Source organism: Eurypyga helias, unplaced genomic scaffold, assembly GCF_000690775.1.
Source record: "Eurypyga helias isolate BGI_N326 unplaced genomic scaffold, ASM69077v1 scaffold117, whole genome shotgun sequence".
Taxonomy (NCBI): Eukaryota; Metazoa; Chordata; class Aves; order Eurypygiformes; family Eurypygidae; genus Eurypyga; species Eurypyga helias.
The window spans coordinates 51,183-69,335 of record NW_010259672.1 but is presented as its reverse complement, the minus strand read 5'-3'; the positions used below and the strand labels follow the sequence as shown (position 1 = coordinate 69,335).

General features: G+C 36.5%; 1 protein-coding gene across 1 annotated transcript in view; it reads left to right on the top strand.

Moving 5' to 3' along the window:
• Positions 1 to 11,435: 11,435 nt before the first annotated feature.
• ROCK1 (Rho-associated, coiled-coil containing protein kinase 1) overlaps positions 11,436 to 18,153 on the top strand; it is a 53,517-nt gene continuing 46,799 nt past the window's right edge. The window contains exons 1-4 of the mRNA XM_010154716.1: positions 11,436 to 11,520; positions 15,244 to 15,344; positions 16,162 to 16,299; positions 17,519 to 17,694. Of these exons, the coding sequence (XP_010153018.1) occupies positions 15,264 to 15,344; positions 16,162 to 16,299; positions 17,519 to 17,694 (395 nt within the window). The 5' untranslated portion in view covers positions 11,436 to 11,520; positions 15,244 to 15,263. The remainder of the gene's footprint in view (positions 11,521 to 15,243; positions 15,345 to 16,161; positions 16,300 to 17,518; positions 17,695 to 18,153) is intronic.

Sequence of the window (18,153 nt, the reverse complement as noted above, 5' to 3'; positions counted from 1 at the left end):
TCTTCCTCCAGTCTTGAAGAACTGTATTTGACAACCACAGGTGAACAGGCCTTGTGTTCTTGCAGTGTTACATGGGATAAAATCCTTACTAATTATCATGTGAGAAACTTGCAGTTGGACAAAGCCACCCTGAGTTTTCATGGGCAGCTTTGGTTCTGTTCTCTCATTTCAGTACTTGAGTATGGAACCATGTTTTCATGCAGGTTTTTGATTTTGTAGTAGCTCCTCTTTTTTTACATGCAATTCAACGCATTCAGGATTTTAGTCATGACTGTACTATGGTGTCAGAAAGGGTAAAAAGAGTGCTTAGAAGAGATTGGTTTTAAGTACTGTTGAAGTATTTCTTGACCTGAAAGTAGTTACTATTAGTGGCTTGGAAATACACTTAAACATCAAGTATTAATTAAAAATTGTGGTACTAATGACACTGTACGTGTTACTATTTTTTTCTTCAGATGGATTCTGCAAAAGAAAGCATGTCTCTATAACATCTTTAATTGCTTAAGGGTAGGGGTAAAAGCATGTTTTTGTAGTTCAATTTATAAATTTAATGCATTGGATTCTGGAATTTGGAAACAATTTGTTAGCAGAAGTGCTTTATATAAGCACTGCAAATCCCTGAAAAATGTGAAAAACTTGCTGGTTTGTTCCTGTTAGTAACAAACTCTGAAGAGTCTTAGTACTTGGCGACAGAAGTAACTTGTCTATAGCTAAAATAATTCTCATGGAATTTTTATTAACTTTTTTTTTTAAATCATTCTTATGACTACATTCGTCATCAAAGAAAAATAAATAAACTTTGGTTTTAGATACTCTGAGTTACTGAAAGCAAAATTTTTCTTTTAATCAGTATATGAAACAGTCGTCCATGGGCTTTACTGGGGTTTGCACTATGAAACCGCTTAATGATGCGCGAATTCTTAAGTAGTGTTAAGTTCTTCTTTACTTGCATATTTCAAATATCTGTTTGACGTGATTGCTTGTGAGGGAATGTTTACTGCAGAAGTGTAGCTAGAGCTCTGTCAGGAGGTTGCTCAATCGGAGAAGCTTCTCAGAGTTGATACTCGCTTGAGTTGTGCTCAACTTCCCCTTTTTTATATATGCTTTTTGCAGACTATGGGTTGCATGTGACACTAAAAAAAGGCGTATAGCTTTACAAATTACTATTTCAGTTTCTACGAAGTGTTTTTAGTGTAATTTTTTCATAACCTTCATTTTTGGAGTTCTGTCTTGGCCATTCACTTCTAATTGAAAAAGTGTTTGGACTTTTCTAGAGTTTTAGGGAAGAATTTCCCCTTTGGTGAGGGGGTAGGAGAGATTTTCTGCAGTGTTTCCAGGCTGCTGGAAAAATAATGTTCTCACTCTTTCTTGGAGAGTTAGTCAATTAATTGTCTGCCCTCTGTTAAAAAAATTAGGTACTTTTTTTGTCTTTCTCTCATTTTGTCTAGCCTGTCTCCAGCCACTGTGTTCTTTCTCATGGGGTAGATGGTATTACTAGTAATACAGCTTTGATACAGCTTTTTGGAGAGTCTTTTCTAAAGCATAAGTACGGGACTAATAAAATCTCCAGAGACTGAGTTGTTGAGCCTACAGATAGAACTTGCCTTTTTATTGTTTCATAGTTGATTGTTTCTAGCTGTAGTTAACACGCAGTTTTGTTTGCGGCAAACGTAATCCAGGTCAGGTGACAACAGGGTCTGCATGGCTGGTGAGGTGTCGTTGCTTTATAGAAAAAAATCAGTTACCTTTCCCCTGACTTATTATATTGTCAACGTTTTTGTTTATGGCTTGCTTTTTTTCCCAGAGTCGAGGGAACACATTTCAGACAAAGATACAGCAGGGCAGCTAGAGGCAGCAGTTTAAGCTATTGATGGGAGAACTTGCACTATTTTTACCATAATGTGTTAAGCTGAGAGATCTAAAGTTGCTTTGCATATTAAACAGCTTTTACAAGAGCTAATGCACTTCTGTTTCTGTTGTTTGCAACAGCGCGTTATGCTGCTTCTTATGAACAGGTTGGTATCTAGCTAATTCCCATCTTGTCCAACTGACTAAAGCTTACTTCCTGAAGTCTGGCTTCATGGATACCTGCCTGGAAAAAATCTGAGAGGCAGACAGCAGTTTCCCAAGCAGCAGATGTAGAGGGGTTCCATTTCCTTTGCTAAATACCAGTATTTCTTAATGGAGTTATACGGTTGCTTTCCTTTAATTGAAGTCTTTACCTGATTCCTTGCAGGCTGCTGCCCACAGAAGCCCAAGGGTTTTGAGCTGGGAGTGGAACGGTTTCTCTTCACGCTTTCTTATCTCTGATCAGTCTTCTACAGCATTTTATTGAAGGGGTGTTACGTACCGGTCTTTTCATCCATGGTGTTAATTTTTATCCATCTTGCTTCTGCTTTCCTAGTGCCTTAGAGTGTTGACTCCCATTGGTCTAAATTGGTAATTCTAAGTGTGTGTGTTTAAAATGAAAGCATTAGGACTTCCAAACCAGAAGCAGTAGATCTTTATGTGCTGCCTGAGGGAAGAATCTGGCCTCCCAGGGTAACCAAGAAGGCTGTGGGGGCCTTATAGTGCTTTTGTTGATATAACTTGCAAGTGAAATTTGCCTTTTTAAAATATTTTCATATATAGTTATTTTACATTTTTGGTGGGGCAACAGGACTTAGCTTATGTTTTTGGTCAATGTGATAACTTTGAGAACTGGAGAGGATGAGGGTCACTTTTCCCCCACGAGGCATTTCTGTGGGTAGTGTTACCCTGCAGCACGTCAAGTTGGCTGCTCATCTCCAGTTGCATGTGTTACTGTAGCTGGGAACTCTAGACCTGTGAGGCACCTGGTAATGCCAGGTGCTGAAGTTGCTGTGGAATGCTGCTTCCATGGGGATAAACATCAGTCAGTTCTTTAACTACCAGTGCTCCCTCTTCTTTTAACGCTATTTAAATATATATGCTTTAAGAGTACTTGGGTTCAACACATTTAATACAGTTTCATTGAAAAGGGCAGTTTTAAGAAGCTGTACTTAGGCTTTATTTAATCCTAGCGTGAGAAAATGATGTCTTGAAAAATCATTTAAGCCTGAAGTACGTCATCTGTTTTCTTATTTTCTACACCTTAAAATATAAAGAATCTATGTAGCCCTCCAGATAGTTATACAACTGGTTTAGTTGTTTTATGTACGGTATTCTGTTGATAGCAGGATGTGCCGCATTTGGGATGGAGGCTCTGTAGTTCATAAAACTTCCCCGCAGAGCATATAAACCCATGCAAGTGAAGCTTTTTTAATGGAAATAAGCTACAAATATACAGAGATCTCACTTGCTGCAAATGAAATAATATCATTTGGCTTAATAGCAATCAAGTTTTGCTGCTGTTACACATCTCCCTGAACTATTTTCAAACAGTATCCGTTGTACCTGTTTCTGCGTAAGTTCTACTGACACATATTCTTGGTAATATTTTGGCCTGCATTCCTCATCTTCCTTGAAGACACCGCGCTCTCACCTGATAGTCGCGTTTAATGATGTGATATTAAATGGAATTAATTCTGGTGCTAAGTTGAAATAATAAACCACTAATGTAATAAACTGAAGTTTGGATGTAATGACTATTAACCACAACAAAATATCGTAGTGTAGTGAAATTAGCGTTGTAATACACCGTGAGAAATTTGTGTTTAAAGGGGAAGAAAAAACCCACTGAAACACACTAATTATCTGGATTGCATCTTCAGACACGGTGAACTTCCCATAATTTTAGGCATAAAATAGGGCCTCAAATAGGTGTCATTCAGAACAGATCTGTGGATCCAAGGTTCCTGCATCTAGTCAGTGGACAGGGAGGAGCTCTGCTGTGACAGAACTGTATGACCTGACCTCGGTTTTAACAGAGGCCTCTGAGGCTTGTAGGCTCTCCGAATTACACAAGTACTGGGTATTGCCACTACTCTTGCATGCTTACTGTGTATGAATTGATTTCACAGATTTGCGCTGCATTTTACTTCAGTTTATTTTAGGAGATGTTTCAGGTGGTAAGATTAATTGCTGCAGTGGAAAAAGAGCGAGACCTGGAAAAACTGTGTGCCTGTGAAAGCATTGCTACTTGTGTGTATGCTTGCACCTGAGGCTTCCTTCAGTGCTAATATGGATGTTAATACTGTGGGCTCTGGAGTTAGTGACGGTGTGTGTTTTGATATATATATATATGTGTGTGTGTGTGTGTATCAATATATATTGAGATATCTATATTAACTCATAATATACTGGGTCATGCAGTAAGTGTATACTCTAGGAATTTGTCAGTAAAAATGTTAATGTTTGAACAGAATTCAGGTGCATGTATTTATATATGTAACTATATGGAATATGAGATGATGAAGTTTGCAAGTACCCATGGAATAACTGTTTAAGAAGGCTGAAATGAAAGTTATAATCTGTACTGCTTTCAGTAATCCCACCATGAGATTTCAAGATCTCCTTATTGAGATTTTAAATCTTTACCAAGGCCCTTAGCTCTTCACTGAGTTAAAAAAAATTCTTTGTGAAGGGCTATGTATTTAACATAAATTTCCAAAAGCTCTCTGTGAATGTTGCAAGACACGAAGAAGTAACGAGCTCCGTAGAATTGTGTCCTGCTGGCAACAAGAACAGGCGATGAATCAAATGCCTTGTACTCGGGCTCTTATGTCAGTTTGTATACTTTGCCTAGTCTAACAACGTAATGAAAATTCTTAAGTGAAGTGTTTCAACTCTGTCTATGTCGACTTGTCTGCTTTAACAATGAAGCACTAAATGGGAGTTTTCTGTACTCTGGAGAGCAAAATAAATGAATGTGATTAACTTTAAAACTAGGTAGAGGGTTTTTTTGTGTGTACATGGTTAGGGGTAGATAAATGTAGCACTATTGGCATTGGCCTGAAAGGTGGCTTTCAAACAGTGTTGAAACGAGTACTGAATCAAGTTCAGTCAGGTTTGTTGATTTAATATAAGCTTTAGTACTATATGAATAATTAGGAAAATGTCTACAATACAAGGAACTAAGATATGGATAATTAAGTGTTGTAGGTCTTAAGGCTTATTTTGGTCTCTCCAAAAAAGGAAAAGTAGCAAAGACTTTAAACTTGGGTAACGGCCAGTCAGTCCAAGGAATGCAAATTTTGTATGCTGGTAATACCCATTAAGGTTTTTTTTTAGTTCTTTGAATGCTAGATAAATAGGAAAATAAACAAATGTCTCAATAACAATGTTTCAACAGGTTTTAATACATTTTTCTTTTTCATGTGCTTCCCCTAGATGATACTATGTCATAATGAAGTAATCACGATAATGCAGATAGTATAGTATGTTTTTAACTTTATATCACTTGTGGATCCCGAGATAATGTTTTGCTGAATTGAAGTTGTTTGATGCAGTATATTTTGAAATATCCAAACTGTAAATTTTGCTATAAAATTGTATTAGTATGAATTCATATGTCCACATAGAACCAGCATTAAATAATTGTGGTGAATTTTGAGATTAAAGAATGTAGTTACAGAATGAGGCAGTCTAGTATAGTCATGGTAGGACTGACAGTTTGATGCACTGAAACGTTGTAAATAGCTTTAGAACAAAATGTGGGGAAAAAAATCCGATTAATACGGGACTGCTTAAGTAAAACTGAAGAAACCCAATATATTTTAGGGGAATCTAGTGAAAAGAAGCTAGCATGACAGCCTGAGAAATTCAGTGCTAATAGATTGTGTAGCTAGTGTGTATGTTAATGACAATTTTTGATATTCCTTTCTGTATTTTTAGAAAAACTGGAGGGAAAGTAAAATAAAAGACAGTTGCAGAAATCTTTCTGCACATTGCTTCATAAAGGAGCTTAAAGGAGTTTCCATAGTGGAGTCCTTTACAGTGCTCATGCTGGAGCAACTCTCTCAAGCTTAAGTGGTACTACAAAAGGTTTTTGGACAAAATGGTACAGAACAGTAAGACAGCTGAGATGTTGAGACTACTTGATATTTATCCATCTTTTTTGTACCTGATTGTGTCTCATTAAGGCATGTAAGTGTGTGTATAACCTTAATGTTTATCTACATTACTGATTAAAACCATTCTGACAGCAATAGTATATATGTTGGTAAACATATAGCTTTATTTTTTTTTTTTCTATTGAAGAGAAAAATCTTGTGCATAATGCAGGAGCTGCCAGCCCAGTAGCAGAACAAGTGAGGTGTCATGATGGGAGAGGGCTAACTCATGTATTTTGGAAGAAAGTCATGGTTTGCAAACCTGGTGGAGTTCCTTGAAATAATTGCTGATCCACGAGGGTAATAAAGCTTTCGATGAGGCTCTTTAAATTAAGCTTTTTATCAGAATTAAGCTGCTTTGTGCTAGGCTTGTTTTGTGGGTGGATGGATGACTGAAGTGAGAGCTGGTGATCAGTTCATTCCAACCAGAGAAATCAGTAATGGAGTCTAACAGGTCTGTGCTATTTCACAATCATAAGTGATCTGAAGTGGTGAATAATGATTAATGAATGATGCCAGAGTAATGAAAAATAAAGCTATAGCAAATCACAGAAGCAATTGGTATTTGTTGGTACATGGGTGATTAAAAGTGGCAGGTTAAATTCTTCAGCATTGATGAATGTTGAGTGAGTGCATGGAAGAAAAACCTCTCATCTTGTTTTGTTGAATGTTGAACTAGCTTTGATTTATAGTATGTAGTTTTGTGGAAGAATCACTTTAGTACATAGTGACTATAAAACTTACTTAGATATTTCAGTTAATAACAAAATTTAATGAAGAATAGAACAGGAAACATTGTACTGGGTTGTGTACTTATGGTGTACTCACAACTTAAATAGTATTTGCAGTTTTCTGCCTGATTCAGAAAGTATGTAGTAGAAATAAAAAAGCACTTGGTGGGGGAGGGTGGTAGTGGTAGTTGGAACAGGTTTGATACAAGGGTAATTGGAAGAGAGAGGACCAAGGGAGAAATGATGGAAGTGTGCAAAGCTGTGTCTTGGAGCAGGTGGGTAGAGTCACAGTTCCTTTTGTGACTGGAGAAAGGCAAGCTCAGAATGAGGTACCCTTTCACGTGGCCTGTAGGTGGTGGAATTCATATCTATATGATGCTGTAACTGCCAGAGATTAAAACAGGTCCAGAAAATGTTCAGACAAAACCACTGAAGGGTGTTCTGGCTGGAGCTGTTAAGTACGACAGCATCATTTCTGGTTCACAGAGACACCAGAAGAGTACTACCATGTGCTGGACTTGCTCATATCCGCTTTCCTAGACACCCTAATTGTCATCTCCAGAGAGAGTGTATGAGCCCAGACTGACCTTTGATTTCACTCCATATATCTATTCTTTTGAAACTTTTAAGCGTGGTGTGGTAATGAAGGTAACCAAGCCAACAGAATATGTGGAAATGTTGGTTTCATATGGAAGAATGCTCGGCACACTGTAATGGCTTCTGATGTGCCTCTCTTCCATTTCAGGGTGAAATGAGGTATTTTAAATAGATTATGCAACCATTGGTGATTTCATTAAACAAATGTGATACAGAAAAGACTATGTCAGACCATGATACTGAGTGAAGTACATTAGGAAGGAAGATTTTTCCCCTCCTCTTTTTTTCATCACCTCTGAAATACTGTTACCATGTAAGGTGTAAGTGGAAGTCATATGTTTACTTTAGAAACCAATTTATTTTAGCAGTCTAATTTAACTTAACATGAAAGGAAAATGTCTGCGTAGACCTGAACCGGAAAATTGCTCTAATGACAAAATAAGGTAGAACTTAGCGTTAGCTGAAAATCCCTCTAAGCTACACTACGTGTTTCAAAGTAGTACAGGGTATGCTCTATTTAAAGAAGACATATGCTAAAAATATATTAAGCCCATCCAAGTGGGGAAAAAATCCATCATAAAAATGGGGCCTTCATCTTTTAATAAAGCATATTAAACTATTGAAAGTATGGTTGCCTGTTATGAAGAAGACTTAGCATCCTTCAAGAGGAGGAGGGTACGGCTACTGAAGGTCTTGAAGAAAAGATGTTCCTTCCTTTCTGTACTTAGGAAAAAGCCAGAATGGCATATTGAAGATTGAGCAGGGTGGAAACAACAAAGCTGAAAGATGAGTTTTATCTCCAGCCATCAACAATAATAGTCGTGTCTCCTTTACCCGTTTTCTCTTAACCCTTATTACTAAAACTGTAGTGTATTCCTGTCTCTGCGACCTTCTCCACTTTCAACTAGCATTGCCTTCTCACTGGGGAGCTTGCGTGCTCCTCCTCCCTGTTTGTTCACCAGTGGTACCATTTAAAATAGCCATGCCACGCTGTTTCCCTTTGCACCGGGACAGCTTGTAGCTTTCACAAGTCCTTCTGGTTTAGCTAATGTAAGTGAAATTAAAAAACTATTCCATGTTTTATGTTATACACTGGGTATCCCAAATATTTACTTCCATTATTCACAATTCTCTGAAACTACTTTAAGCTTAGTCTTGTATTGGCAGTCCACCATTAAAATAGTACCATGCTATTTTTTTTCTTCAGAAACATACTTCAGTTGAAGAAATTAATGATTTTGAGAGTTAGGGATTTTCAAGTCTTTTTATTATAGGGTCATCACGCCAGCCTTAGCTTTTTATAAATGAAAGCTTCAAACTGGGATAGTTTCTTCTCTGCATACTATACCAAAGCGAAGCAGATTATTGAAGAGCCTTTTAAATAAACAACTCTTGGTATGCAGCTTCCTTGGATGTTGTTTGCTTGATTTTGAAGTGTGATTTAAATTGAATGCAAGATCTATAGATTGAATCTGTATTTCAAAGGGTTTTTAAATTGTTTTACTTGTAAGAGTTCATACCTAAGATCTGAAAGGCAATGTTTTCATGGTGAATTCTGAGCAAAACAGTAATGAAGTTTGATTTTGCCTGTTAAAAGTGAATTTGTATAATATTTTTCATCTTTAGTTTCTTTTAAAAAGAAACTCAACAAAATACCCAGTGTGCCTAACAGAACAATGAAACGGGCACTTTTTGTACTACTTGCTTTTTTTCTGCGTAGGCTTATATTTTAGTATTTTGAAAGAAAAAGTTATCATACAAAAGTAATATAGATGTTAAAACTGTGTAAATATTCCCACCTGTCCTATGTTGCTGTATTCAGTGTTTAAAATCTCCCCTCCTCTGAAGAGAGAGACTGAATTTTGTTTTTTGAAACAAACCCTGAAAAGAAGCAGGTAATTGTACGGCCCCAGAGCAAACCAGGATTTGGAGAATTTTGTTATGCTCCTGTGTGGAAAAGTTTCTTGTGTTAGCTGTGACGCAGGACAAATTGTTTGCCTCGACAGATTTGAAGACTTAAGGGCAGAGTGGATCCCAGACTTTGGCAATTCATCACCCTCCCTCATCTGCATTTAAAAATCCCTGGGTGTGACCTAGGAGCCTGGTAGATGTTCTTTGCCTACTGCTCCCTCACAGCGTAGGGCTGGGTGCATAGAGCTACCAGTACGCCTTGTACTGCTGTACAGACAGGTATCGTGGATTCTGTCTTCAATTTACCGAATTGAAATTCTGTAGTGGATTTCCTGGTTATTTATTAGGTATCTTCAGAAAAGGTGCGTTTCAGTAGGCTACACGGTATTCCCCCCTGCATAGCTTTATTTCTGCATCTGTCTTGAGTCTAAGTAGTTGTTGGCCTCTTACTCTCTTATTAACATTACTGACCCATCAAATGTTTTTCATTGCCATTTGCTGCCCTTTTTCATCATCATTATAAGTCCAAAAAGATTACCCTTTAATACACTCAAGATTAAAAACCTGACTTTATTTAAAATACTATGAGAATAACGTAACACTTTTCTTGCTTCTTATAATTTTCATTGTAACATTTAGTTCAAACTAAGCCACTGTATGGAGAGGTAACTTAAAACAGGAATGCTTTTTTATGAAATCGATTAGTTTAATAACATCCAGCCCTTAAAGCAATTTTGATTATCATTGTAGCTTTACTTCCTTACCCCTATTTTCAAATTCTAGCATGATTTTACTGTTTATTCTCATTATATCTGAAGTAAATAATTCCTGTCTCAGTTCAAAACTGAGGACTGCAAACCTATAAATAATTTTGATTTTTATAGCATTTGATGCTTTTTGTAGCTTAAAATCTCCTGTAGACTGAGGGGGGAAAATAGGTGTGAATTTAAAGTGAGGGATCAAAGACTAATTTTTAAATCTAGATCAAGTGTGTTCTCTAATACATGGAAAAAAAGCTTTCAAAAAGCTTAAACTCCAGCTTTTTCTCAGGCATAGTTACTTGATGGATGTAGTGGTCAAAGACTCATGGATCAGCTTTCAGTCCTGTATTGCATAATTTTATAAAAGCTGAAAACAGTCAAATCAGGTCTAATCAGATCGGAACTGATCCGATCAAAGATACGTGCAGCCGAACATCTCACTCCCAGCAGGTCAGAACAGGTAGCATAGACATGTGGGTAGGAATTGGACAAGCAGATATTAGTACTATTTGCTTTGTTAATGCCCATCAGTTTGTATCTTATGACCTTCATGACTATTTTTGAAGCTGTCAATTAAACATTACCTAGTTGAGAAAGAAGATTCCCTAATGCTCTTTGAGTTTTTGTCATATAATTCCCCAGAACACTTAGTGGTTTTCATTAGATACCATATCGGTGTTTTTCAGCCAAAATACCTTGTTTAGTTTTAATCTGAGAAGATGCGATCCACTGAAGAGTCATGTATATCTGTTGTAAAATTCAGACTTAAACTTTAAATCAGGAAGTTTATGACACTTCGAAGACCTTAAAGCTATCATCTTTGTTGTTGTTGTATCTTTCTGTTGTTCTTTTGGTGGGTTTTGGTTTTCTCAGTGGGATGTATTCCCTGGTAGTAATGCCAGATGGGCTTGTGGTTGTTTGTTCCTAGATTTAAGTTACAATGCATAAAGCCAGTATCTTGTTCATGAAAATTCCCTCTGAATTCAGTGAATAAAAAGTGGGAGTTGACTCTTGGAAATAAATTACCATCATTGTCCTGTTTGCCAGTTGCCACTTAATGTTCAAGTGCCTACTGTGTGATATGTTGTGTCTTTTTAACATTGATGAACTTCACTAGAACTGCAATTTGTTGTTTTCATGTTTGGGAAAAATAATTTTTTCATGTAAAATGTGGAGTTAGTTAAGGTAATTAATAATTCCTGGAAGTGTGTGTGTTTTTGGATGGAAATTAAGTTTTGAGGAGTCCAGTGGAAGTGGAGGAGTAACAGCTGTTTCATGTAACTGCTAACTGAATCATTACATAAATGTGAGTGATTTGATATGTATGGAAAACTGATAGAGACAACTGTGTTTATCTTGTCTCTTCCATTAGCAGCATGTGTAATTACTTTTCCAAACACTAAATTTTGCCTTTTTTCTTTTTCCAGGATGGATTAGATGCTTTGGTATATGACTTAGATTTTCCTGCTTTAAGAAAAAACAAAAACATCGATAACTTCTTAAACAGGTGTAAGTATTTAATGTTTCAATTACTGACTAACCAAAGACTATCAATGCCAGCAGAGAGAAAAAAAGGAGAGGGTTCTAACTTTTTGAAAGGCAATTAGGGATTTGGGTTGCATCCAGTTTTTGGGTGGGAGTTTAAGAGTCTGTCTGTTTGTTTATTTATTTCCCATTGAGAACTGACACCTATTTATACAAATCCAAGTTTGTTGCAACTGCCAGTGGCATTGTTTTTAGTGGCTCAAAGCCTTTTAAGAGAAAGGCCTGTTATCTTTGTTCTTGGTGACCCCCTGGATTTCCATTACTTGCTTTGTAATTTCATGTACTAATTAATATATCATAAGCAGTTGAGAGTAAAATGACCTACTGTGCATACAGCTTCAAGAAATCATATGAAAAACTTGTTCACTGACAGAGTAGAGCATGTGTTTTGTAGACTTTCAGTGTAAAAGGTCTCTTTTCATTATCCCATGAAGTTCTTAGGCTGCATGTCTGCTGTATTTACTTGTGCATGCAGCTGATGTGTCTGCAGAATTATTCTCCGTATATACTCTGTATTTTTCCCGCTACCAGGTTTCCTGCACATTCTGTAGTAACACTTTAATAAATTTGCTTATTATTAATAGAAGTCATAGTTTCATAATTTTCATAATTATAAATAACCCAAAAAACCCACAAACCAGGAGTTAGGCCTTTTCTCCAGGCTGCCAAACTGACAAATTCTGGAACTCCTGGCAGAGGTGTTTGCTGGTTTGGGGCTTGCTTCTGCCTGTGGACTCAATAGGCAAGCCTTGAAATTGAACTAGTGTTATTAGATTTTTATAGGCTTAAGCATCTTAATTAAATGTTGTAATAAATGGCTTTTTTTTTGGCAAATATAAAATAATTTGACATAAATCACATTTGTCTTTGCTTTGTTGAAATTTTATGCTTTTGATTTTGTTTCCAAGGTATTTTCAAATAGCTTTCTTCACGCTACTGTAAACAATGATAGTGAATTTGTGGGTTTTACTTTATATTATTCCCCATTTGTGGGAATACATGAGTTGACTAGATGTAGTTGATGACTCACTTGCACGCAAACCTGCTGCTGAAAGGCCTAAGTTCAAATGTTCTGTTTAACTTTTTACAGTTCAAACTACGTTTGATATCATACAGCATGTTACATGCACATTTTATATATACTCAGTTATTTACAGAGAAGGTGTGGTGAAACTTTTGGAGAAAAGAGAAGTTGGTTAGGCAAAGGAAATACTCATTGCAACAGATAATTTGAATGTAATTTTTATGAATAGTGAAATCATTAGCGAGTCTCAAAGAGCTTCACTTTTGCATTGGGGCTGAGTGAAGAAAAAGAAAACTTGCGTTTACAGTCAGATAGTGAATGTGTTTTAAATATAAATTGCATACTGTGTAAGATGTGACCTGAAGGTGGAGAACAGGCCATTTCACTTCAAACTCCCTTTAGAACACTAATCTTGCTGTGCTTGCTGAAATATGAAAGCAAGCTGTGGACGGGCGAGTAGTGGACTTAGAGGGAACTGTGAAGTCTAGTTTGTCTTGAACTTCTATTTAAAAAAAAATAATAAATGCACATATAGGAATACTTTCCTGTTTATTTTAGTTCTAATAGAAAACAGTTTAAAATCTTTTTGCAGTATTAGCTGTCCAAACAGTTTTCACCATTATTCTAGACGTTTTCAATGAATTTCTAGATTGCAAATGAAATGGAAGTTTGCTTCCTTTATTTTACAGACTGATTGCCCTGTGAGTCAGTCCTTATCCCCTCTTATTTTTCTCTGTTTTACATTCTGTGCTTGCAGAGCCTCCAAAATCTGCTTCTACTGCCTAAGGTTGTGAGGGTTATTTCTGTAAATATGGAACCTTACTACTTTTCTGCCATATGAAATTAAAAGAATAAAGAAATCAGCATTCAGGATGGTTGAGGGCCCTGCTTTGTAGCAGGGGCTCAGTTTATTTCAAGACAGCAGCTGAGCTTATCATCAGTCTTCAGGGCGAGTTGGAGAATGCGGTCTTTTGCCATGGGAGCTACCCCACCTGTTCATACAGTGTACGGCTGGTCCTCCACTGTTAGCGGGAGATAAGGAGCTGCCGATTTACATATGCTGCAGCCTGGTAAACCTTGTTTAACAGATCTTGGAATATGGAGGTCAAATTTCCAATGCTGCTGCTATTGTAACATACTGTCTGTGGATAATCCAGTGTTGGTATTTCTCTCAAGCAGTAAATTGCAACCACTGAGAAGCCCGTTCTACAGTACTGAAAAATCCTTAGCTTAACTTGCTGTTCCAGATGTATTTTCCTTAATTCTGTTTTGGCTATGGGCAAGGCTTGTGATTGAAAACCGTTTAAAGCATTCATGTTCTGCCTAGCTTTTTTTCTGCATCAATGTCAAGATTTTTCGTTCAGAAGGGGTGGACCTCCCGTTGTGTGATTACTGGGCACTGAGTTAACAGTAACTAGAAAATTGTTGCCGTGAGAATTGCTGCATTTTAGTTCTGTGCAGTCTTGCTCATCCTCCACTGTAGGTCAGTTTTCACCAGGACAAATAAGGCAATGCATTATTTTTTTTTTTTTCAATTTCTGAATACATTTATCCTTGTGTGAAATAATTGGTCACAATTTACAGCTTTAATAGAATTTATTGAAGCGAGCTAGTGGTGTGCTGTGCTGTAAAGGGCTGGCTTTACATTAAAAAGTAATGCCACAGTGTGTTTACTCTAACAAAGCTATGTTTGTTCCTGTTGCAGTAACAAAATCTTACTAAACTTTAATTATACATATGCTGCTTTTGTTTTAGATAATGGCCAGTGTAGGTAGGGAATCTAATGGTAATTTTCTCTTGTCTGTCTAAGCGTTTTTTAAAATATGAACTTAAAAAATTATTTTTCTCCTCCTTTCTGTTCCCCTGTCATTACTTCTTTCTAAACTTTGCCTGTAGGCCTAAAACATTTTTGAAAATAAAATACAGTTGCATAGCTTACTTTATTAGAAGCATATCTGTTTTAGTAGATGTTCCTTGCTTTTAGAAATACTGAAGCATGAAGCTTTTCCATGTAATCTCATGCCAGTGTTGACCCACATGGATTAAAATAGACTGTTTTAATCTTTGACCAAATTTGGAATTAGAATATCTGCCCACTGGGAGTTTGTAAATTATTGTAGTTTATAGAATGACAGGTCTATATAAATAATTACAACGATTCCCACTGCGTGTTTTAAATTAAAATCTACTTTTTTGGATATTAGGAGTAATGGATGTGCAGAAAAGTAAAAGCTTATTTTCTTGAAAATAGTTTCTTCAAGTGTCTTGTGTACTTTATGATATTTTCTCAGATGTGTTGCATATCTATCCACAAATAATCTTTTCGCACTGATCAGCTTACAAGTAAGATCATGCTGGATATGAAATTTTTTGCATAGCTTTTCTGCAGGTAATTATGTTCAAAGAAATTCCCAAATTAAACTCTCTGGTAATTTGATTGTACAGTGGAGTGGCTGCATTATGTTTATGTCAGGATTTGGTTACCAGGGTAATGAGAATGATCTCATGCTTTCTGTAGAGATGTTTCCAATAGGAAGCTAGGTTCAAAAGGAGGTCCCCTCTTTAAAAGCAGCATGTCTTCTAACAACTATGAAAAATTGAAATGAGATGAATGGGTTTAATTAAATTGATTATATATGAAATGTGAATTTTCTTTTATGTAGATAAAGACACGGTAAATAAAATGAGAGATCTGCGCATGAAAGCCGAAGATTATGAAGTGGTGAAGGTGATCGGTAGAGGGGCATTTGGGGAGGTTCAGTTGGTAAGTTACATTTCTGCTTGTGCATTTGAATGTATTCTGTAGTCTTTGCTCGTGCATCTATTTCTGAATACAGTGTTCAGAAGATGAACTCTTACAATAATTACAGCCTTTTGCTCAGTGAAATTTTATTTCTTTTTATCCCATGGAAGTGTTTTTGAGAATCTCCTGTTTCAGTACTCCCAAAGTGCACAAGTACTTCTCTTGCATTGTAGTCATGCTTCTCTATTAAAATAGAATGGAATACGTATTCCTCATAATCAAGAAAATTAGACCTTTGCCACTGTATACATGGCCACTGGGACAGATCTTCAGGATTAGAAGAATTTCTGCCAGTTCAGGGACTACACACGATTTTTGTGGACATAGTTCTCACAGATGGGAGATGTCCTGTTTGTATCAGATTAGCAACCAGGCTTGTTCGTCCTGCTTTATTAAACTGAGAACTGATAAGAGAAGCTGAGACTATGGCAGCAAGCATACATGTCTGCTAATGAACTCTGGAAAATGCCTGTAGTTTAAACTTCATAGTATGTAATAGGTGTCAATACGTGTCCTTTTAATACACATACCTGCCTGTTACAAAGCCACTCGTGCATATGGATTTCTATGTTGAATGGTTCTAGAGCAATGCATATATTCTAGGATAATGGCATGTAATTATTCTGTAGACCTACAGTGAATAATTTTTTTATGAAAATGTGAAGAGTCTTATCAAACTTGTTAAATAACGAAGTAGGGAAGTAATATATTCAGTGGTGTACTTCAGATGTTAATGTGACAAGCTAATGAGTTCCGTACGTCACATTTGTCTTCATAGGTAAGGCATAAATCCTCAAGGAGAGTGTATGCGATGAAGCTTCTGAGCAAATTTGAGATGATAAAAAGGTCAGATTCTGCGTTCTTCTGGGAAGAAAGGGATATTATGGCTTTTGCTAACAGCCCCTGGGTTGTTCAGGTACAGTGATAACCTTTTTAAAATATTGTCATGGTGGAAAAGTTTTGTTATAACACTGCATGAGTTAGAATTACATAGGTTTGTTTTGCGCTTTTCAAAGTCCCTTTTTGGTTGCATTGGTCTGTTAGGGAAATACATCATTAAGAGTGCTGTACAAAACAAATAGCAGATGCTGCACTTGCTTCAGAACTGTGTTTTGCCATAGTGTTTACAAGATAAACTATTCTGTTTGTTATTAAAGCGCTTTGACAGATACATATTGGTGAGTCGGCTCTGTAGTAATTCTTTGAGGCATCCAGCATACCAGAAAGACATGCTTAAGACACAGCTTCTATATATTCTAATTTTTGTGTGTATTTTTTACTGCAGATTACGCACACTCTGCTTATTTTTTCCTCATTTCAATGTTATCACTGACAGTTTTTTGGGAGGCATTGATGCCTTTGAAGTTGATAAGGAGCCTGAAGCAATCCTCACGCATTATGTGTGCACATGTTAACTTAGTTGTTTAAACTGTTCTTACCCTGAAGCGTGTATAAATTCTTCTGTTAGGTTAGAATTAAACAAAATAATTCAAGATTTAACTAGATCAAATAGGTAACTACATTACTATTTGTCTGGGACTGATTGTCCAGAATAGTACTTTTATGATTTTCAAAAAATTTTAAGTTATGAAGCTTAATTATCCTTGGACTAGTCAGGTTGAACTGAGCATTGACAACTGTAAGGGAAATATTTTTCCTTAATTGTTTAAAGTTTAGGCTTACTTTCTAAACAATAAATATATTGACAGTAGAATAATAAATATTTAGTGACAACACAAATAGAATTGGGCAGATGTTTGCAGTACAGTAGATTCATGTTTACATATTTGTCATTTAGCTTCCCAGTGAATAAGGAAGTGTTTTGTCGTCGTAGGCAATGAGCATTCTTTGAAATCATCTCAAAATTTATTGCACCAAATTCACTAAATCTTAATTTGTAACCCGGACTCTGCTCCTTTCACTGTAATATGAAGGGACGGAAGCTCTGACAGAAATTTACTCTAGACATTAATTCCTTTTTAGGAGGTCTGCTGGATGATGCAAAGTTGCTGCAGTAGCTGTAGCAATTCTCTTACTCTGTAAATCAGTTTGCACAGAAATTCCTTTGATTTCTAACAAGCAAAAGATAACTGGAACATTCAGTGACTTGTTGTTTATTTATTTGCTTTTTACAGTTATTTTACGCATTCCAAGATGACCGTTACCTTTACATGGTGATGGAATACATGCCTGGTGGGGACCTTGTGAATTTAATGAGCAACTACGACGTTCCGGAGAAATGGGCAAGATTTTATACTGCTGAAGTTGTACTTGCATTAGATGCAATTCACTCAATGGGTTTTATACACAGGTGAAAAAGAAAAAAGTGTTACGTTAATGTTGTTTTATTCCTGGTGCTGCCAGAATGACTTTAATAATTGTTTAGGCAGTTTTAAAATGTATGATGTTACTACTTCCTTCTTATTTCGTAATTATTTCATCTTACAATTTCAAAGGTTCTTGACATCAGAAACTACAAGTCTGAGGTGATACAGAGGTACAGGTTTTCAGCAGACTAATATTCCTTAGTTTGGGAAGTAATAAAATTGTCCCACTTTACCAAGACATACAAGAACTGAAGTGGTATGAACATGCTGGCTCCAAAACAGTCCTTTTCTTTTGATTAGAAAAAGCTGTTTTGGGAACTTGATAGCAGTAGTATCCACTGTTAGGTGGTATTAACTCTCTGTTCTGCTTTTGAAGCCTCAGCTGGCATCAGTGACACATTAAACAAGAATCTGGGAACAATGTGAGGAAAGTCTTCCAGCCG